The sequence below is a fragment of the Lutjanus erythropterus genome, chromosome 8, assembly GCF_056507025.1.
Source record: "Lutjanus erythropterus isolate fLutEry1 chromosome 8, fLutEry1.hap2, whole genome shotgun sequence".
Classification (NCBI taxonomy): domain Eukaryota; kingdom Metazoa; phylum Chordata; class Actinopteri; order Lutjaniformes; family Lutjanidae; genus Lutjanus; species Lutjanus erythropterus.
The window spans coordinates 27977921-28000404 of NC_139324.1; the positions used below are offsets into that span (position 1 = coordinate 27977921).

A 22484-nucleotide genomic window follows, 5' to 3' on the forward strand; every position below is an offset into this window, starting at 1 on the left:
GGACAGACCCCGGTCACATGACCCAGAGCTGTGCAAATGTTTGGAGGAAAAGACGTTTTGTAACTTCTGTGGTTACAGAAGAGTCTGAGACCATTTTTTTTAGCGCTGTGTCATCTTCTGACGTGTATGTTTGAAGCAGAGCTCCCTGGTCTGTGAAGTCTGTCACGGTTTGAGCCTCAGGTGTGCAGCAGGTGAACCAGGCTGGCTGGGCAGTCAACTGTTTAACATTTACAGCAGGCTTGAGTAACAAATTACATATTATAGGATACAAAAAAGTAACTGTTTTCCATTACAGTTACAAAAAATAAGACATAATCAGATTACAGTTACATTTGGTAAAGTGTAATCCTATTAGGAGATTACAATTTTAAAATACATAAAAAAAAAAACAATATACTACAAAATCAAGTGGGCACACATTACAGTTCACAAATCTCAACACCTCTGATCTGAATAAAACCAGCTAATCTAACAGTTGCCAATTCAATATCTCTTGGGGGAAAAAAGCTTCCACTAGATGAAAATTTTGGCAATATCTTCTATCAACATCTAACTAATTTAAAAAACATTTACAGGTAAAACTAACTGCTAAAGTTAGCTACACAGACCAAATGCTAACTTTAGCAACACAGACAAATCGGTAGCTACACAGACCAAACACTAACATTAGATATGCCGACCAACAGCTAACATTACCTACACAGACCAAATGCTAACTTTAGCAACACAGACCAACTGCTAACATTAGAGTTAGCTACACAGACCAACAGCTAGCGTTAGCTGCACAGGTCAACTGCTGATGTTACCTACACAGAACAACAGCTAATGTTTGCTACACAAGTCGACTGATAGCTTTATAGATCAACTTGTACCATTAGCTACACAGAAAAAACGCTAACGTTGAAAGTAATCCAAAAGTTACATACTATATATATTCAAAGTATTTTTATTTAAATGGATATTTATTTTATTTTTTATTTTTTTTTTTTGAAGTGGGGCTGTATGAGATTCTTGTCCATTGCCAGTTACAATGAATAAAGTTACTAGGAGGCAGCAGGAGTACCACTGTAGCAATGTAGCCTACTGCTGTGGTCAGAGTCAGTAGTAAAACGTGTTTTAGCCACCTAAAAAAAAATCAGTTTGTGTGTACTCTACATTTACAATACTTTCAGAGCTTTACTTTGCTGTCAGCTTAAAGTCCAAAAACTGAAAATACAGTAAACCCTGGGCTGATTCATGGAGAACACACTGAATCAGTGAAGGGATCCTTCTTATATACTCAATCTGACTCTTCCTACTGTTGGTTTTATTCTTCTTTACTTTCCAAGGGCTCTTCCCTCTTTCACTGTTTCTGGGTATCTGACACTGCCAATTACAGAACGTTTCATTAAAAGGGGTTTTCATTCACCATTGTTCCCATGATCCATGTTGCTATGCCCCATTGAGTTTTCACAATGGCCCACTTTAGCCTTATTTCAGGAACTCACTAGAGAGAGAGAGTCAAATAAAAAAAAAAATGACTGGCTCATGGTCTTTACCAACACCAGAAAAAACATTTCCACTCAGCCTTTTCAGACGAGAAACCCAACCCAACCCACCAAACTCCTTTGGCAAAAACAGTAATTTTACTCTGCAGAACACAGGATTGCTGGACTAAATGATCAAGGCAGCAGTAGTCCAGAAATTCCCATGTTCTGCAAGGTAAAATTGATCTTTTTCACAATAGAATTTAGGAGCTTTGGAGAGAGAGCAATAGTTGGCTTATTTCAGTGTTTCCCAAACTTTTTCTGGCAGGCTCCCTCCCTTCAGAAGCCGAAAAAAGTACGATACATCTTGTGTCCAGCAGTTAAACTTTTTAAATTAAAAATTTTGTGGAAAAAACACATCAGACACACATTGTTATCCCAAGCACAGTATTTTCACATGTATTAAAACAAGTCTTGAGAGGATCTTTAAATACTTATGGCTAAACCAGCAACACTTCAAGTGCATGATTCATCTTTACTGTGCAAGTTTCTGCAATGATGCTCTTGACCAACACAGTGATGCTTTTGAGTAATATTTACTTACATGTCTTAACTATTATTATGACTTGATGTTCTTGATACCCATCACTGTAATGGTTACTGTTTCTTTCTTTTTAGCTGTAAATAGCTTTAGGAGATAAACTCAGCACATTGTAACAAGGAGCTCCTGTTACTCTGTGTTTTGAGTGTAAATTAAAGTTATTAATAGGTTTATGGGTAGGAAAAAAAATATTTATCAGTAGTTTTTAGTTTCATTAAATGTGCAAAATGCAAGCAGTAATTTGCAACAGAACATAATTTCCTCTCGTGACCTCTCTTGGACACTTTTCACTAATTAAAACAAACACAACTGTGACCCATGCATGATGCTGCAAAAGCCCTGCAAGACAAATTGTTATAGTAAATCACTTTTGAGAAACAGGCCCTACTTCATCACAACTGTGTAGGAGTGGTTTAATGACATTTGCTTGGCAACATAAGCAAACAACCACATAACCGTCCTCACATTAAGACTCAAGTATTACTTAACTGCCTCGCCCACTCCCAGCCAGTGAGCACAGCTCGGAGAAAACAGCAACAGACTGAATCTTTTTTTTTTTTTTAAATAACCCAAACTATTCCAACTTTAGCAGAAATTACTGTCTTCATGTTGGACCCCGTCACTCATAGTTAAAACTTATTGAGACATGTTTTGTCAGGGCATTTAATGTACTACAGTTGGGTACAATTGTAGCTCAATACAAATCATATAATGATACAAAATCTGCAATGAGCTAACATTTTAAAACTGTGGGATGTGAGAGCAGAAAGCCCATTATGCACAGTTCTGAGCCCACACATATTACATGAGGCAACTTCCAAATAGAGCTGCAATAACTGATCGATTAGTTAATCAAAAGAAAATTAGTTGCCAACTATTATAATGATTCATTAATTGTGTCAGTAATTTTTCAAATAAAAATGTCAAACATTTCCTGGGTCCAGCTCCTTCAATGTGAGGACTTGCTGCTTTTCTTTGGGTTTTGGACTGTTGGTTGGACAAAAGAGGCAATTTGAAGAGGCTGTGTAAAATTGTAATGAGCATTTTTCACATTTCTGACATCATATAAACTTACATTTCATTGATTAATCGTTAAACTAATTGGCAGATTAATCGATAATGAAAATAATCGTTAGACGCAGTCTTACTTTCAAATCTCTTGATATTTGAATGAGCATTATGAAAAGACAGAAGGAGGCAGAAATCCAGAGTAACTTGGAAAAATATAACATTTTAATTGAAGAGAAACTATAAAAATGTTCACAGGCATAAGAGAAAACATTGTTAACAGTAATACAGTACAAACCTGATTATCAAGTGTATTTCAAACAGAAGAAATAATAATACAGTGAACCAGATGTGAAAAAAACAGTTAACACAAATTAGAAACAAATATTTACATAATCTTTAAAAGTAAGTCCTTTCCAGGAGGTTAATTCACCTTTGCACCATTTATTTTCTGACAGCCTTGAGTTTGTAAACATGGCAGCAGAAGTTGGTGTTCTTTTGTTCAATATGAACAATTGTGTCTTTGTCAAAGAACAACTCGTGTCGATAAGTCTGTAACAGAAGATAAGAACACACATGAATCCAGATACACACTTCAGACACCAGACAGACACTTCAGTGTAAGGTCGGCGCAGTCAAATCGAGTCACTCACCTCATCCCAAGGTTCAACCAGATCGACTGTCCGCAGTAACCGTCCGCTCTGGTTGTCATGCAGCTGGATGTGGGCTCTTCCCTCTCCCTCCTCACCATTAGTCACCACGACTGCCAACAGGTCCAGCTCATCCTCATACTCCACCATACGGAAAGTCTGTGAAATTAAAAGGCTCTTTGTTGTAAACTGTGCAGCTGTGCAGAGGTACATGTATATATATGTAGAGATGCATAGGCCAGCATACCTACACAAGCACTGCATCCTGCTACTTACTGTCATTCTCGATTCACTGACCTTTTGTGGCTGAACTTCACCTCGCTACACTAATGAATGTACGAGTATACCTGGCCTGTGGTCCCTGCTCTGACATCAGTGTTGAAAATGGTTACAGGTGCAGATGGGGCCAAAAGAAGACACTTCCTCTGACGAAGTTAAATTTTTTGTCAAAACTAAGCTGTCAGGCCAAACTCTCTGTGCTTTCATACGTTACTCAACTCAAGCAATTTAACTGAATATGTTAGAAATAACATTTTGGGGCATGTATTCAGTAATCTGTAGTGGAATATGTTTTAAAAGTAACCCTCCCAACACTGATGGCCTGGCTCCCAAAGAGAATTATCATTATCTTCATAAAAAAATCCTCAAACACAATCCCCAATTTGAATAAAGCAATTGATCAGATTAGTTTGTTTTTTATTTTTTAATTAAACAACTTTTTTACCACCTGGATAATGCAGGTGTGTGCAGCAAGCAGGAGAGCAAACAGTTTGACCACAGTGAAAATCTTATCTTTTAAAAGCTAAATGCCAGTAAATACGGATTAAAGCAGAATATTTTATTAGATAAAAACATGTTGTGATTTTTGTAAATGATTATATGTATCTTTCTGCAATAAAATTTAACTCTTGGAGTTATTGGAAGTGTTTGGATCAGCCACTACTGGAATTATCTTTATCTGAACTTGTGAAGAAATACTGAGTTTAAACAGAATGAACACGGCATGCAAAATAAATAAATAAAATGACTAGATAATTTGCTGAGACCATACAAAAAAAAAAGTATTTTCTTTGCAGAGATACTGGATCAATGACTGAAGCGTAATCACTTTGGTACCTCTTGATCTGGGTCATCATCCAGCTGATGAAATCTTCTCTTCACTGTGCGGCCTGATGAGGTGACTGTGACCTGTGAGGCAGGCTGCAGTACATGGAAAGCAGAAACATCGTAGTTTAGTGAGTGGACTGAATTATCACACTTGATGTCCCACCAATGTCACAGCGACCAGGTGATATGTACATGAAGCTGAGTCGTGATCAAGGTAGACAAAGTCTATAGTGACTACAGCACATAGAAAGGCCTAGTAGATAAATAAGCAGGACACTTACAGTGTTGTTTCGCTGGGTCGCCATAGAGAAATCCTCAACTACCTTTGATGGCAACCCACTGTTCAGTTCACCAACGATCTTTAGGACACTTGGAGAAAAAAGAAGAATTTTTTTGTGGAACATGTCCAATATGATAAGAAAATAAAAGGAGGAAAATGTATCACACTGGATCTATATACTCCAAGGTAAATGATGTTCTTACATATTGTGAGAGGCACCAGCGATCTAATATTTTATCCAACAGGAAGGTCTCAGAATTTCTTTGTCATGCACATTACAGATATTTTACTACTTGCACAGTCTTGTGCCTGTGAGACTCACTTCATGATGGTAGGTCCAACATGTATGATGCGTCCTGAGTCATCGGGGTGGAAGAACATCTCATCGCTCTCTAGAGAGCAGCAGTTGATGCTTTGTATTCCATTTGTTGCCTAATGTCATAAAAAAAAGACAAAAATTAACTCATTAGTTAAGACGTGACTTATTAATTGCATAGCAAACTACACATAGTACCATTAGCACACAATTATTTGAAGGCTTCTTCTTGCAGTTCTTCAAAAAGAAAACTAAATTAAATAATGAAACTTTGTTGCTTTTAATCTAGTAAGTTTTCTGTGTGATGTGCAACTTGGATTGATGGTCCATAGTCAGTGTATTGCCTACAGTAGATGGTGGTTGTCCTGCCACCTGTTTGGAGAAGCAGCAGCAGCAGGAGCTAGGCAATGTACTGCTGTGGACAGGGTCAGCAGCAAAACATATTTTAGCCACGTTAAAAAAGGGCCACCCAAATAAATCAGTTTAAGTTTAAGTTTTACTTCTTAACCTTGTCCTCGTCAGACAGCCTCTCCCGACAGAAAATCCACCATTAGGCAAACCAAATATTGCTCTGTCCAAAGGCAGCAGACTCCATTAGCAAAAACTGTCATTTTACTTTAAAGGACATGGGAATTGCTGGTCTACTGCTACCTTAATCACTATTATTGTATGACTTCAAGCTGAAATGACCCTTTAAGACAGATTAACCGATAAAGGCAGCAGAATGCCAGCAACTGCTCTGTTCTACAAGCGAAAATGACTGTTTTTGCCAAAGAAATCTGGTGGCTTTGAAAAAAGCAATATTTGGCTTAGATAAATGCTGCTTCCTGTGAGAAGAGGCCAACTGACAGCAAAGTAAAGTGGAGGAAATATTGTAAATACAGCATACACTTAAACTGATATTGATTTTTAGATTTTTTAGGTGGCTAAAATATGTTGTGCTGCTGACCCTGTCCACCGGAGTTCATTGCTTAGCCTCTGTACTCCTGCTGCTTCTTCAAACTGAAGGTGAGGTGACTGTCATCTACGTAGGTAATACAATGACTATGGATGAGTACCTCATTCAACCCCACTTCAAAAAATCTTAACTGTCCCTTTAATCAATGTACATTTAAGGTTGCTGTGTAAAATGCTGCTTCTGGTGTAGAGTTAGTGCTACAAATGTATTTCTCTTTTACACTGTAAGCTTATGTATTTTTTTATCAGTATCTCAGGCACACCATGTTGATCAGGGCAAACAAAACTGCAGTTTATTGTGTTTAGGAAACTCTGGCAGCTTAAATGTGATTTAATGTTTTTCCACACAATTTATTGTGCAGCCTCTGATGTTGACAGTTGCCTCTGGTAAGAAATAAATATGAGTAATGTCATCAAAGAAACTACATGTGGAATAATCTTGAAAAAAATAGAGTGAAGCTCATGGTGCATGTTCAGCAATGATCTGCACAAATGTAGTTTGGGACTGTTTTCTGGGGTGCTGAATAGTGATTACAGGTTTGTTCTGTCCAGCAGCTGAATACAAAGACTGTCACAAACATCTGTGGCCCTTCTTACCATGACACTTTCAATAGGCTCTCAACAATTTTGTGGCAGTTGGGGATATGTCTCCATTATTAGCCAAGCAACTGCTACAGTGTGAACTCAAACAATAAAATAATTATTGAAATGTCAGTTTATAGTGAGGATTCTTTAAATTTACCATGGTACTGTCTTTGAGGGAACAGATGTGGTGAGTCCCCTTGTGATTTTTATGTGGTGGCGTGTAGATGTAGTGCCATGGGTACCCTCCAATCTGGACACTGTTGTTAGAGCATGACACCTGGAAAAGCACTGGAGGGCAATCTGTGGAATAAGGAAAAAAATATACCATTTTTGCTTTGTAATGGAAAACATTATTGCTCACAGTGGACAAGTACATCCACTAAAGTCTTTAACACAAAGATACCACAAGTCTTAACAAGATATGTTAATGATTAATCATTACCCAATTAAAATGTATTAATCGCTAGTATAGAAATTGCAGTAATTCTGCCTCATTTGACTTTGTTCTGCCTGGCAGAGACAATAAGAACATTTAAACTTCTACTTAAATGAGAAAAAAAAAAGAAAATTAGGGAAAAAAAAAACTTGCATTTTTAAATTGTATTAATTAGTTTATTCTGAACATTTTCAACAATTACTGCACAAAAAAAATGCACAAAATTTGCAACCCTCTAAGAGACTCACCTGTGATCTGGATATTTACTGGAATACCAAACGGGACATCTCCCACTGTTTTCCCTCCAAGAAGTGAACTCTGCTTTCCAAGCATTAACTTCTCTGTCATGTACTGAAAACAAATAAAATGTTTATGAGACACACAGAGACACACAGTGATGTTAGCAGCAAGATGAGCCAGACAGATAATAAAACACTGAATGTGTAAATATTCACAGGTATATCATTTTCAACAAAAGAATTCTGATGCTATGCTTAAAACTCTGATTAAATAGAAATATTCAGCAGGGTCAATATTGCACAGGGAAATCTCTCATGATAAAAATCATACATACCCTTTGGACAATGTGCTCAAAGCTGTATAGCTTCACTGACTTGTTGCTGTAAGACATCACAAGGCACCCTTGAGACACAACAACATCAGTAACACCGCTTCCAAATACCTGAAAGAATAAGATTTACACTTTAATGATGTAATCATGTCACTCCTGCAGGCACATATGAAATATTTGATGAATTATATATAAAAAAAATTCTGCATACCTTTTTGTTGATCTCCAAAATGCCCACAATTTGTAAGGGGAAAACATGAAAGATGGCCAGGTGCATCACTGTGTTCTGAGTGATACCTGCCTGTGAATTTAAAAAACAGATTCTGTCATCTCTTCCTCACATCAGAGATCCTGTCCTGGGACAAGAAGTAAAATGAGCAGTTGATTAATCAGACCACAGAATATCCATCAATTTAGTAATTTCTTGAGCAGGAGTGCCAAACTGTCACTGCTTACAGCATCTAAAATGTAAAGATGATTTTCTAATTATTGTAAATTGTTATTAGTTATTGTGAATATTTTTGAATTTAGGACTGTTGATTGGACAAAAGAAGAGATTAGAAGATGTCAACTTGAGCACCAAGAAATTGCAATAGGCATTTTCCACTATTTTCTGGCATACTATAGATCAAACAATTAATTGGCATCCTGTGTATGAAATAGGGCACCATGTGACCATTATGCTCTGATGCATAGGCATATTTTTAACTGCCACTAAATAGTTAAGGCTTTATAAATTGTTTCCCTCCAGGGTGCTTAGATTATTTATACAATTTTAAACAATTAATTAATCTGTCTTAATTGTAGTTGATTGTTTGTAGTGAGACCCAAATTCCTCCACTGATTTGTATTTTCCTTGCTTTATGCAATACCAGTGTCAAAATTCATGAACTGAAGAATTTCCATTTACAACAAGAGCCTGGGATTTATTAGTCATAATCAGCTCTTCTGTCACTATACAATAAGGCATAATTTTTATAAAAATAAACAGAATTACCTTACCTGTCGTGCTAAAGATGTTTCTTTGTTTTGAACAGATTTAACATAAAACATCTCTTGAGAAACATCCCAGCCAAGATACCTAACAACAAAACAACACGGAGTGAGGTTCACAGGTTTTGAACTAAAACTGAAAATAAATGTGCCACTCCACTCCACTCCACTCAAAGAACAGAGAACTCAGAGCCTTGGTGATACCTGAACTTAAGGTTTGAAGAGAGGTAAACTCTCTGCAGCACTTCTCCTGTTTCAGCTTTAAGGCGATATAACCAGTTATTGGCTGCCAAAGCCAGGAGGCTGGGTTTATGATCAGAGGGGGAGGCTAAAGTTTTGTCCTGTCGACAAGACAAATGAAATCTGAGCCTGGGTTGTTAAAATCTGGTCATTGCAATTTCACCAGTAATCAAAAAAAGGTGTTTATTTCAACTTACAAGTGGACTTTGACACAGCAAGGCATCTTCAAATTTCTCCAGTTTCGACCTCTTTGGCAATTTATACAGAACTTGAGGCTCTGAATGAACACTGAAACCAGAAGATTAGATCACTCATTGTGTGTCAGAGTATAAACATTTTCATTCTTTTTTCAGCGTTTAAATTTTTTACACCTGAATATTATGTACATTTTACATTAAACAGCAAGTTTGCTGCTGCTTTTATGCAGACCTTTATTTCATGACAATTCAACATGAGTGCTTTTTATCAGGTGCTTTCCAATCCATTGTCAATGACTGATAAGAAATGTCTAGAAGGGGGTAACCTTTTATTGGCTTCTGAAGGGGGACATACCAGAACATTTAAGGGCCAGCACTCTAATCACACAGTGGTAATTTCAATTTGGTAGATGATGAATTTTTATTTTTGCACAATTAAAAGGCTAAAATGACAAATAATGCATGATGGCTTATATAAAGCCTCCACCTAAATAAGGCTGAAATTTTACAAGGTTATTGAGAATTCAAAATGCACATAAAATAATACAAAAATAATAAAAGTGGTGGCAAACTTATAGTAACAATATATGTATGATAACAACCATAATAAAAAACAACAATAATCATTATTTAAAAACAGAAAATGTGAGCATGTGTTGTGTAAGTGTGTGTGTGTGTGTGTGTGTGTGTGTGAGGGTGTGCATGTTTTTTTTTTACACTATATTCAACCTTGAACAATAGTAAAAATACACATCACTATGAGTCAAACAAAAAATTGACAACAATACATAATTCAAGTTAATTATTCATACTCACCAGCTGTAGCAGTTCTGGTAATTTTCGAAGTAGATTTTACCATTTTCATGCATTATTTTGGATTTTGAGGTCTTGCTCCATACTTTAATGAAATTCCTGTTGTCCTGCAATATGGCAATAATAAAGTTTAGTGAAACTTTTAGTGAAACTCTCATTGAAACCAGTAAGCTACAGTAAGTAGCTAAACGCAAGGTCTGTTGTATCACCTGGAAGATGAGAGCTCTGAGGATCTTCATATTGTGTCTGACAATAGTCCCAGCATCTCTGATACCACTGCTCCTCTGGTCCAACAGCTCAGTGGCGTTCACGGGTCTTCTTCTCCGGTACGGCGCCATCAGCAGGTGAAGGTTAGGTTATCTTTACAAGAGGACTGTGTGGTGGTAGCATAGCAAGAGACAACAACCTGAGCTTACCCCCAAAACCACAGCCACAGCCAGGTAAGGACGATATTGTTTCGATAACGTTATAACTCCTCAATGACCTCCATCTCGAGCCGCTTCTCTCGCTTGAAAGTAAACTAATGCGAAAAGTTTACAGCTAGTAATCTATAACTAAAGTTAGCGCAGTTGAGCTCACGGTAGATCACTTCGATATCTCGTTTACTGCCTTCAAAAGTCGTACTTAGCTCGTTATATATAACGCGGCATTAGTTTAACTGGGCAGTCAACCAGGGTTAAGAAACAAAGCAGCGATATTAAAAACTGGTGGACAATAACATCGTATTTAGACCGGTGTGACATTAGTTAGCTGTCAATGCTAGCTCCCTTCTCCCGCGCCATATTTGTAGTCTTTACACACGTCTTCTTCTGGGCACACGACGGCATCCAGCGTAGTACGTTAGCGCCCTCCTCTCTGTTTGAGGCAACCGTGTTTTGTGAAACTCACGCGAGATTTGTTTCTTCATTGGCCACACTGTACAAACTGATCACTTGTTATAACGTAACAACGCCGTGTTTAGGATCTGGATAGGCGTCGGGACAAAAACTATTGGTTAGGGTTAGAAAAACATAATGGTCTGGGTTAAAATGACAATTCTCGCGAGATCTTTCGCGGATCTGGGGTTGCCATCTGGACACGACTCGACCGTTGGCACTTTGACTGTGGAGCATGGATGTACATTCTACGGAAGGCCATTTCGGTAAAAAAAAAAAGTGCTGTAAGGCATCAAAATGAGTTAATATCTGAAAATAATGAGTCGGTATTTCGAAATAGCAACTTAGTTTCTCAAAATAATGAGTTAATGCCAGAGTTCTCAAACTTTTACATGTCAAGAGTCCCCACAATTGATGCACATTAGATCATGAAGCCCCAACTTGAGTGACTTTTATCTTAAGGAATCTCCTCTTTATTATTTATTTGTTTAGTTGTTCCAACTTTATATTCCTCCTTTTGCTGGGGACCACCTGCAACCCACACATGGACCAGCGCTGGGCCTGCACCCCAGTTTGAAAACCACTGAGTTAAAATAATGACTTACTATTATCAAAATAATGAGTGAACATCTCAAAATAATGAGAAATTCTAAAAATAAAATAAATATTATATATTTATATATAAAACTTATTTATTCAACTCTTCCTGCTTTTTTACAGAGTAAATGCATAAACTACGGAGCTCCTCTGTAGTTGAACTGGCCAAAGTTTTCAGCAGACTGTCCTCAAGATTAAAGAGTACAGGAGGAAGACCTTCAGCTCCCCTGGGTTCACGGATACTGACCAACCCTGATGACATCTTTAAGCACAACATGTGGTCAGTAATGTGCTGTATTAAGACTCTGAAGGGACACTTCATCTCAAAATAAATAATACATTTTCCCTCTTACAAGTAGTGCTATTTATCCATCTAGATAGTTTTGGTGTGAGTTGCTGAGACATCAGCTTCTCTCAAACATATAATGGGACTAGATGGTGGAAGGCTTGTGGTGCTCAAAATGCCAAAAATGAAACATTTAACACCAGTGTTTCTTTCCAGAAATCCTGACCTAAAAGTAATCCTCAGACCTTATATGAGATTTTTTGTTTTGTAAGAACTACAGTTTTTTTTTCTAGTGGAAAGAAAGTAGTCCCAGTTGACTTTACTGCAGAGAGAAAATAGTTCCTACATAAAACTGCTCACAACAAACACCTGGTTTATGATTTCTGGAAAGAGATATTGCCGTTGAGTTTTTGAAATTGGCACTCACACCAAAATAATCTAGATGGATACATTGCACTACAGGCCAGAGGAAAAATATATATGTTTGATTTTTTTACTGACACAGAGCTGAAATTTAAGGCAGCAGCTTTCGGCTCAACTTCAAAATAGGGCTAAATTATATGGTAAAAAAAATATATAATGTTTTTTTTTTTTACAGATATTGCAATTGCGATAGTGAGAATGATCATTTTTGCAAAACAATTTTAACTGGAAAAACAAAAAAAACAAAAAAAAATTAAATCAAGAAGATGTGACATTTGTTGGTTTTTCCACAAGATTTGTGAGCCGGAGTGTCTCTGCAGCACTACAGTATTTCATTATACAACAGTTTTATCACACATCCTTCCTTTATCAAAAACTTGCAGCTCCTGTAACTTGGATATCGCACATGGCCATATTACTATTTTGATAATATTTCGATCAATTGTGCAGCCCTACTTCAAAACGAAACAGTTGATTCATGTTATAGTTTTATACTTTCTTTTATTTGACAGTTTGTGAGCTACTGTAGTTGAATGAATGTATTCATGCTTTATATTTTAGGGATCATGTACAATGGACAGAAGAGGATAAAGAAAATGCACAGCAGAAGGCAGAAGAAAATTCCTCTATTCAAATTCCTTTAAAGGAACAAGGCAAGAATGTGTTCCTGCAAAAAAGAAGAAAGCATTTGGCAAATAAGCATTATATCATGCAGTATAATATTCTTAAATCTCCTCCACACAGGTAAATTTGACACAGATGCTTGCAAATTCTGGGACAAGTTTTATGAGATGCACCAGGATAAGTTCTTTAAAGATCGCAAGTGGCTGTTTTTAGAATTCCCAGAACTGCTGCCTTCAGGTGCAAAAAGCCAAGACACAAACAGTTGTCTGCATGATCAGCAGCAGGCGACCGACCAACTACCTGTTGGATCCGGCACGGAAACGGAAACCAGGCACCAACAACACAGCGGCCGTACAGACGCCTCCAGTCATCAGGAGTCCTGTCAGGGAGCAGCAGTAGAAGAAGATGACGCTGTCGCACAGACTTCAGTTTTCCCTGGACAGCATGCATCTTTCAGGATCTTGGAGGTTTTAAAAACAGTTCACGTGTATTGATGATTTGATATTTTAATATATAAAAATGTTGCATAGTTACTAGGGATGTAACCATAATGAATATCTTGATGTTGCAATAAAAAATGTCGTGACACCATACTGGACTGTGATGATATCTACCGTGATATAACATGGTTAATTATTTTATTATTTATATTTTTTTTAATAAAAGGACTGCCACTGACTACTGCATGATTTGCAATTGAGTTGAAACATTCATTGCCAAACACACTTCATGCCAATTTGTTGCACATACTTTTGTTTTATTTTATTGAAGAAGGAAATCTGAGGCATTTTAAGTTAAAAGATAAAAAAAAATATGCAAACAAAAAATGCTCTACACATTAGATTTATTATTTAATAAAGGACATTTTAAGTTGTGAGATTTTTTTTTTTTTAAATATTGCAATAAAAATCAGATCGTGGACTTTTTATAATGGTTTTTGATATTGTTACGTCCCTAATGTTTGTTTGAAAAGTTTGTTTAAATTGTTAAAAAATGTTGGATAAGAGCATTTACAAATTTTCTTTGCTATGTTTCACCTTGCAGAAATATTAACAAAATATATCGTCTCTTCACAGGTTGGATGCGGGGTTGGTAACAGTGTATTTCCCATCGTTAAATCCATAAAGTGAGTACATATTTTGAGATATTTCCATAAATTCCATTGAAATTAACCATTTCTGTGTCATTGATGTGCATCATGTGTAGATTTTCAGTCCAACATATGTTTATAAAAGTAAAACATTTCAAGTATACCCAATATTGGCCAATAAAATGCTGTATTATTTACCATTTCATCGTTTATATTGCATATAACATGACATTATGCAGCTCCACATACCAAACTAGCACAAAATGGTGGCTCATCATAAATAATATGTTGTACAGGTTCATTCAGGTCAAACAGAGTCAGGGTGCTGTTATGGTGCATGTTGGCTCGCTGCAAATACTCTGCTACAACAACTGGAACACAACCTTAATTTATATGAGTAGTAACACTGCTACTGATACACAACTTTTTATCAGTATGGCGGCCATGAAGGTGGACTATTTGAAAAACAAGCTGTGTTATTCTAAAAGAGTTTTTAGTTGACCTTTTTAACAGAAGACAGTTTGACTTGTCGTTGTAGGACAGTCAGAGGTGTTAATAATAACCGTAACGATGGCACCCTTCTAATCAAGTGTCACAGTCAGTGAAGCCAGCATGCACAATATGAGGACCCTAAAACTCAAGCAGCTAAATGGAATTCAGCCATCATTAACTGTATAATAATTTCATTGATATACTGTGACATGTCAACACGTCCTCCTTGGAAAAAAGCCTGTGCACTTCCTTAGCTAATGACTCCTGGTGCTTCATCATCACACAGCTGTATCTGTCATGATTTTACGGGTCATTAAATTGGCTGTTTTGTTTCACAGAGAAAAGGATGCATTTTTATACTGTTGTGACTTCTCCCCGTGTGCCATTCAGATGGTCAAGGTAAATATTATATTATATTATATAATGATATTGCTTGTCCTGAACATGTACTACATAAACTGTTTCAAGGTTAACACGCTTCTTCAAAGCAGCGCTGACTGATATCAGTTATAGTTTAAAATGACCAAGCTGTATAAAGACCTGTTTAATCCAGCAGCGGTGTAGTTACAGTGCTCAGTGTGGTCATATGGACAGTAGGGTTCGTACGGGTCCTGGAAATCCTTGAAAACATTTGAGTTTCAATCTAGTGTTTGAAATTTTCATATTATTATTATTTTCACAAGTCACTACCTGTCCGAATAGTTTGCTTTTTATAATAAAAAGGTTTAAATAGTTCAGATATTGCCTCAGCGAGGTTAGATAAGTAGGATGCATATAAGTATTTCAATTACAGCTTTGAAAATTCTTGAAAAATGCTTGCACTGACTTTGTAAAACGTGTATGAACCCTGGGATAATATGTAGAGTGTATCTACAGTCCTATCAGATTATTATGAGTCCACTGTGTCATAGACTGCTAAAATATTTAGACAGATTACATTAACATTTGATGTAGTAATACATTTAATTTATTGGTCAAGCTTCTTTCAATCTCAGAGCTTTCCAGAGTAATGATTTAAATTAGATTTTATAGTTCAGACCATTGTTCCCTCACACAATGTGCATACTTAAAAGTACTGCAGAATAACTCAAAGCTCTGCAGAGCAGCTGCAGCTGAATCAATCAATTAAAATGTGAAGAAGCTGAAAAGAAAATCTGGTGATTTGTAGATGAGATTTCTGCGCGGGTTTTGACTGTGACTTGAATGGAAAGCATCTTTTTATTTCAAGCTCGGCAAATGACATCTTCTTTAAACTCATCTTCATCTCTTTGAATATGTTTGTATCCTGAAATAATGGGATATATTTCTTTTCATTAACAAGTCATTTCTCTGCAGAGGAAGAGCATAAAGACAAAATGTCAAAAGAGCAATCATAATAGATGTGTCTTATTAGAGGTAATGGACTCCAGTCAGAATCATTTAAATTCATGTGTGTGAAATTTGGTTTCCAAATAAGACACAGGCACAAGAAATCACAACATCATGTGTCATAAAAGCATTAAATAAAAAGACCTCAGAATTAAAATATACTTTATCTTGGCACCAAAATTAACAACAAATTAACTTTATATGTATTTTTTCAGTTCTTTAGTGAGCTGCAATTGGCAATACCTAGTTGATTGTGCCTTGTAATAATTGACACAAAAAAGATTTGTAGCTAAATTTTGCTTGTATGATTGAAATTACATACTACACCACACAGCTTTTAACTTTTCTTACCCTGTTATACAATAATATATTCATTGGATTATTGATACTGTATATTTACATATTAACCTGACTTAAAGATCCAGTGGTGTAAGATTATTGGCAGAATATAATAATATTAATAACTATTTTTCTATTGGCAGTTTTGCCTGCACAGTCAAACCATGTTCGGTTAATTTGTATTTTTATTACCACTTTTAACGTGCCAAGCAGTGGCAAGTCGCACCCAAGATGGACCATCTGTTGAATAGCATCAAGGCGCGTTGGAAAGGAGTCGTGTTACGTTACTCCTTACGAAACCCCAACATTTCCTGATTTTGCTGCTTCATCATAAAAGCTTTTAGATAACAAAATAATGAGTGGACTTTTATTGTGACGCATTAATAGGAAGTTAAGCTAATTTTCAGTTAAAAGACACACCTTAAAGCGGATAGCCCTGGTGTAATTAAGATGCAAATCCGTACTATACCGGGCTGATCTGCCGGGTCAAACCAAGTCACACACGTGTTTAGAAAACGGGCACTGCATGCTGGGAAGAGGAGGGTGAGATGCAGTGTTTTCAATCTACTAGATGCCACTAAATCCTACAGAGTGGTCCTTTAACATAGCTGCAAAATTATACTGTACTATACATAAATTCCCTATAAGCAGCCATGCATATAAGGATTACAAAGGTCAAACAGGCAGCACCCTTCACATTTAATATGACAGAGGAGTGATGGAAAGCAGGAAAACGGAAATCAGTTGTTGTAATACTTATGAAATAGTATTCAGTGTAGTTGTAACACAAACACTGAACAGTTTACTGATTCTGTGTCTGAGCTGCCATTTGGAAATTACGTTTATGGGACTATAAAAGTTTATTTTCCCTCCTCTAGGACCATCCAGACTACGATGACTCAGTGTGTCATGCCTTCGTACATGACATTTGTGAAGAGGTGGCCTCCTTTCCCTTCCCTCCACAGAGCCTGGATGTTATTCTGGCAGTCTTTGTGCTATCCTCCATTCATCCAGACCGGTAGGCGAAGGTTACAAGACAAAGGAGAGCCCGACGTCATTTCTCACCTGCCAGAACCCCCCTCCACAACCCCAGCCCACCTTCGTTTTCCCCAGGCTTTGTCTGAATGTCATTATGAAACCCAAATAAATCACTGAATGTGTCACTGAGTACAATACATGAACTGCACAGAAATTTGAGTATTAAGAGATGACTGGATATATATTTAGATTTTCAGGCTGTAGTATGACCAAATGCATTCCTAGTGACACTTTAGCACTGTCCATATAAGAGATTTAAGGTAATACTAATAACGTATTCCCATATAGCCTAAAATTGTCCATGTTGGATTTCCATTAGCTGCAATCCTATCATACAACATTATTGTTGTGTTAACTGATCTTTTATTGACAGGATTCAAGGAGTTGTAAACCGACTATCTGCACACCTGAAACATGGAGGGATATTCCTCTTCCGGGATTATGGGAGATATGACTTCTCACAACTCCGGTTTAAGAAGGGTGAGTCTCCAACTAGTAACATGCACCTGAACACAGCCATTTGATCTACTTCACCCAATTTGTTGTATATTCTGTATATTTTCTTCTCTCTCTGTGTGTGCACTGTTTTTTGACAGTTCAAAGGGATCATTTAGATTATTTGATGTAGGCTTGTATGAGGTACATAGTCCATAGTCAGTGTATTATCTACAGCAGATGGCGATCGGCAGGCCCCAGTGAGGGGGAAGCAACGCAATGCACTGTTGTGGAAAGGGTCAGTAACAAAAGGTGAGGGTTTAGCTACTTGAAAAGGGTCCACCTAAAAAAAATCTATATCTGTTTACATTTCTGTAATATTTTGAATGTTTTCACTGCTTTACTTTGCCAAATATCACTCTCTCAAATGTCACTCACAAACCAACCAAACTCCACAAGCAAAATCTGTCATTTTACCTCACAGAACACAGAAGTTGCTGGTCCTCTGCCGCCTCAACTGGTGGGTTTGTTTGTCTTATTGTATGACTTTGGTGTTTTAAAAGGATAGTGCAGATTCACAAAAGTCACACCATAGCACAAATAAACTAAAAATCAGAGAACCAGTATATCAGCAGCTCCCATGTTCTGAGAGGTAAAAACACTGACTTTGCCTATGGAGTTTGGTTGCTTTAGAGAGAAAGATATTTGGCTTATATGTTGTAACATTGGATTCCTATTAGAAAAGTCTTTCTGATGGCTTGGTAAAGTGGTGAAAATATTCTAAATACACCATATACTTAAACTACTTTTTTTTTCTTTTTATTCTTTTTGGTGGACCCTCTTTAAATGGCTAAGATACCTTTGGTTGCGGACCCTGTCCTCAGCAGTACATTGCTTAGGGTATTGACCGCCATCTACTGTAACTAATGCACTAACTATGGACCTTGTACAACCCCACATCAAATAATATGAACTATTCCTTTAATATATTTAATTTTCTGTACTTTAATCTTTTAATCTTTTGTTATCAGGGCAGTGCTTATCGGAGAATTTCTACACACGTGGAGATGGAACCTGCGTGTACTTTTTCACTAAAGGTAAATCCGAACCTTGAGATCTGCATTTTCTTCCACATGGAGTAAATAGTTGTTGAAAAGACCGTAGCTGTTGAGGACACTGAGGTTATGTCCTTGGTGTTTTTTTTTTCTTTTCTGGGAATTTTTAGGTTTTCTCTGAACCTGAGGGAAGTTTATATTCTACATGGGTGGGTGTTTGGGGGTCAACGTGATGATGTATTTAAGATGGTCTATTTTTAGGCCAATAAATAAATAAAGGATTCATAATTGTCTCCAGCAGAATTTTACTTCTTGCAGTGAGCAAAAGGCTTAGACTTTCATGTGGGGAAATAAAATCTACAAACAACATTTCTGAACACTTAACTAAATAAATAATATGCTAAAATCTGTTCTGATCACATTTTTCTGGGGAAGAGGGCGCTTGGACTCATGATCTGGATATTTCAAAAATCCTGGCTACAGCTTCGGTCACTGACTGTGTTATTATGTATATTTTTACAGAAGAAGTTCATGATTTATTTTCCAATGCTGGACTGGAAGAAGTTCAGAATCTGGAGGACCGACGGCTCCAAGTGAACAGAGGAAAGAAAGTTGCAATGCATCGGGTTTGGATGCAGAGCAAATACAGGAAAATATATCCACCGTCAACATTATAACACCCCACCATGCACAGGCTATTTTAGAGATCTGGGACTTTTTTTTTTAATCTTTTCTACTTATTTATTCATTTGTAAAAATAATGGTTTTCTATGTGTACAACAAAACAAACTGCAATAAACTTAAAAACATGTCAAACAAACCTGTGGGGTTATCTGGTTTTATCCACAAAATGAGTATTTTAACAATATCAAGAGAATTATTTAGATCAGAGGAGAAGTACAGTGAATATGAATTAGACTTTGAAAATGGCACATGAGTAAGACTGGAATAAAATAAACATTTCCTTATTTTCATCTTTAAATTAGACTACATATTACAGAGAGGAACAACAGTTTTCAGTGGTGGAAAAAGTATACAGATCTTTTACTCAAGTAAAAGTAGCAGTACTACACTGTGCAAATACTCCACTGCAAGTACAGGGCCTGCATTCAAAACCTACAGTATGTAAGTACTATCAAAACTAAAAGTACTCATCATGCAGTAAAATGATCCCTGTAAGTGTTTATTATCATACATGATGTTTTTGGATTAATACTACTGGTGCATTAGTTTGTGTGTTGCCTTTCAGTGCTGTAGTTCTTTAAGGTAGAGCTAATTTTAAGTTATTCACATACTATACTGTTGGGTAGTTTAATCTACAGTAAAAGCAGTCAGATAAATGTAGTGGGGTAAAAACTACAATACTTGTCTCTGAGATGTAGCAGATTACTATATGGTATGTGTAAAGTTGTATAATATGGAAATACACATGTACACGTACCTTGAATTTGTCCAAAATATAGTACTTGAATAAATGTATTTAGATACATTCCACCACTGACTGTTTTTGCATGATAAGATACTTATGACAAGACAAAATTATGAGGGCTACACAAGCTGATACCATTAACCAATCATTACCTGCTTGTCATGGCTGATACTGAGAAGATAGATAAATAGTAGTTTATATAACCTGTAGTTTATGCACACCTGAGGGTAAGAGCACAAGATATAGTGAGCAAAGATAGTTGAGTTAATATTCCACGGCTCTGACAAGCCGAATCTAACTGATGTAACTATTACGACAAAAACAAAAAAACAGTTCTTATTTTTTTTTTCTCGATCAAAAAAACGACACAAATATACTTTGGCTTCTGGCTCTGCTTAAGGATGTATTGCTTTGACTATCTGTCCAGTGAGCTATTAGTATAGTTGATATTTATCCATGATGCAGACCCATATAGCTGCATAGAAAATCAGCTGGTTATTGGCCCCAATATTTATCCTGCATCCCTAAAATTTTCTGAGAGGGTAAGTCAAAATTCAGACTTAGAAGGTCAAAACTATAAATTACTAAGTAATGAAACTGGTCAAAATTATGACATTATATATGTTTAACGTAGTGCCTCACAATTTTAATTCAGTATTTTTTTTTCCAAATGATTATGGCTTATAATTGCTTATGACTTACATAAGTATATTATAATATATATTATACTATATTAAAAATGACTTAGTATTAACTTATTATTGACTTATTTTTGATATCTCAAAATTTTAACATACCAAGTCAAAGTTGACTTCTTAGCTGAAATGGCAACATGAGCTTCTATGACTTTTTGATAATGACAAACAGTTATTTAATCTTATTAAAGGAAAACGTCTGATATTTCTTTGTGTTATGAACAGAATTTCCCGTGATTAAAGACTGAGTTGTATGAAAACGTGATTATGCATAGATCATGTATGTGGTGTGTGTCATCATCAACCAGATTAAATCATGGTTTTACTTTAAATTAGGCAATGTTGCACAAAACTTTTAAACTAGCTTAAAATGGAGAAAGAATAAAATTAGACCTCTCCACTCTAATTTTTACTCTAAATCTAGATAAATTTTAAACTCCATTTGAAATGTGATCCAGTATTAACTTCAAACTCACAGTTGAGGAAGTTTAACTTTTTTGAGATGGACTCCTCTCAGAAAGTTAAGGGTAAAACTGAACCCAGTTGAGTTTTATGATGTGTCTCTTCTGTTTTTCACTCCAGTTGGTAATTTGGCCAGTTTTTATCTAAAGAGGAGAATTTAAAGTGTCTCTGCTGAGCCATCATGAGTAGGCTAACTAGGCTAACTAACTTTTTAGCTACCTCAGCTAGCCAACAATACAACATTTAACTATTTAACAATAATACAGTTTTTTGTTTTTTTTCACTTTTATGAGAGCTAACAAACAATATCACATTATCTGTGTTCTTCTCTTTTAGCTAGCTAGCAAACATTGCAAAGGTAAGGAATTCAGAGCAGCCGAAAGTTAATGGTTCCACCCATTTTATACTTCTAATGAGTAATCATAAATCGATTAATCGCTGTTAAGAATTTAACCAATTAAAATGCATTAAACAATATCAAATTGATAGAAATGGCAGTAAATGGATGTAGTTTGACATTGTTCTCTCTGATGGAGCTATATGTTGAATAATGAAACTTAAACTTGAACTTTCAATGAGAAATAAAGAGAATAAAATAAGAAAAAATTAAACTGAGTTGGGAAAATCATTGTCTGTTATTAATTATTAATGATTTGAATGATTAATTGGTTATTAGCATTTTCAACTATCAGCTAAGGGAAAGGCACACAATTTCCAACCCTTATTTATTTACTTTAATTTGGGTGTGCGAGCATTTCCATACTGACAAAAAAATTTAGGTTTACATCATTAAACTTGGATTAACTAAATTAAGACAAGTTTTAATTGTGAAACAGAGCACAGTTTATTATAATCTTCTTATAGCTCATTTTAAATGAAATTAATCTTTGCTGTCTGGATTTTTCCAATAAGTCTATGGATTTTTCCCCTCGTGTTGTCATGTTGTTGACGTAAAGACACATGTAGGCCTATCACATCACCCTCGCGATAAGAATTTTGCACACGATGCGTGACGTTTCATAGGCAACCACTTGAAGACGGAGAGGTGGCCCCGGA

General features: G+C 36.2%; 2 protein-coding genes across 3 annotated transcripts; one reads left to right on the forward strand and one right to left on the reverse strand.

The window, feature by feature from the left end:
• Positions 1–3445: 3445 nt before the first annotated feature.
• Positions 3446–10562, reverse strand: dcaf17 (ddb1 and cul4 associated factor 17). The gene is made up of 14 exons (XM_084725158.1): positions 10430–10562; positions 10224–10327; positions 9408–9498; positions 9175–9311; positions 8980–9058; positions 8189–8278; positions 7981–8088; positions 7655–7757; positions 7128–7270; positions 5435–5544; positions 5114–5201; positions 4842–4925; positions 3729–3884; positions 3446–3627 (listed from the first exon to the last, which is right to left on the reverse strand). Exons 1-14 carry the CDS (start codon positions 10556–10558, stop codon positions 3520–3522), a joined length of 1530 nt encoding a protein of 509 aa, XP_084581284.1. The 5' UTR covers positions 10559–10562; the 3' UTR covers positions 3446–3519.
• Positions 10521–19564, forward strand: mettl8 (methyltransferase 8, methylcytidine). Of its 2 annotated transcripts, none has more exons than XM_084725159.1 (10): positions 10521–10660; positions 11816–11972; positions 12963–13054; positions 13146–13492; positions 14102–14151; positions 14946–15006; positions 17193–17332; positions 17726–17832; positions 18819–18884; positions 19365–19564. In XM_084725159.1, exons 2-10 carry the CDS (start codon positions 11821–11823, stop codon positions 19517–19519), a joined length of 1170 nt encoding a protein of 389 aa, XP_084581285.1. In that variant the 5' UTR covers positions 10521–10660; positions 11816–11820; the 3' UTR covers positions 19520–19564. The 2 variants fall into 2 exon arrangements, with proteins under 2 accessions (XP_084581285.1, XP_084581286.1); XM_084725160.1 differs by having other exon boundaries at positions 18819–18883; positions 19251–19564.
• Positions 19565–22484: the final 2920 nt, after the last annotated feature.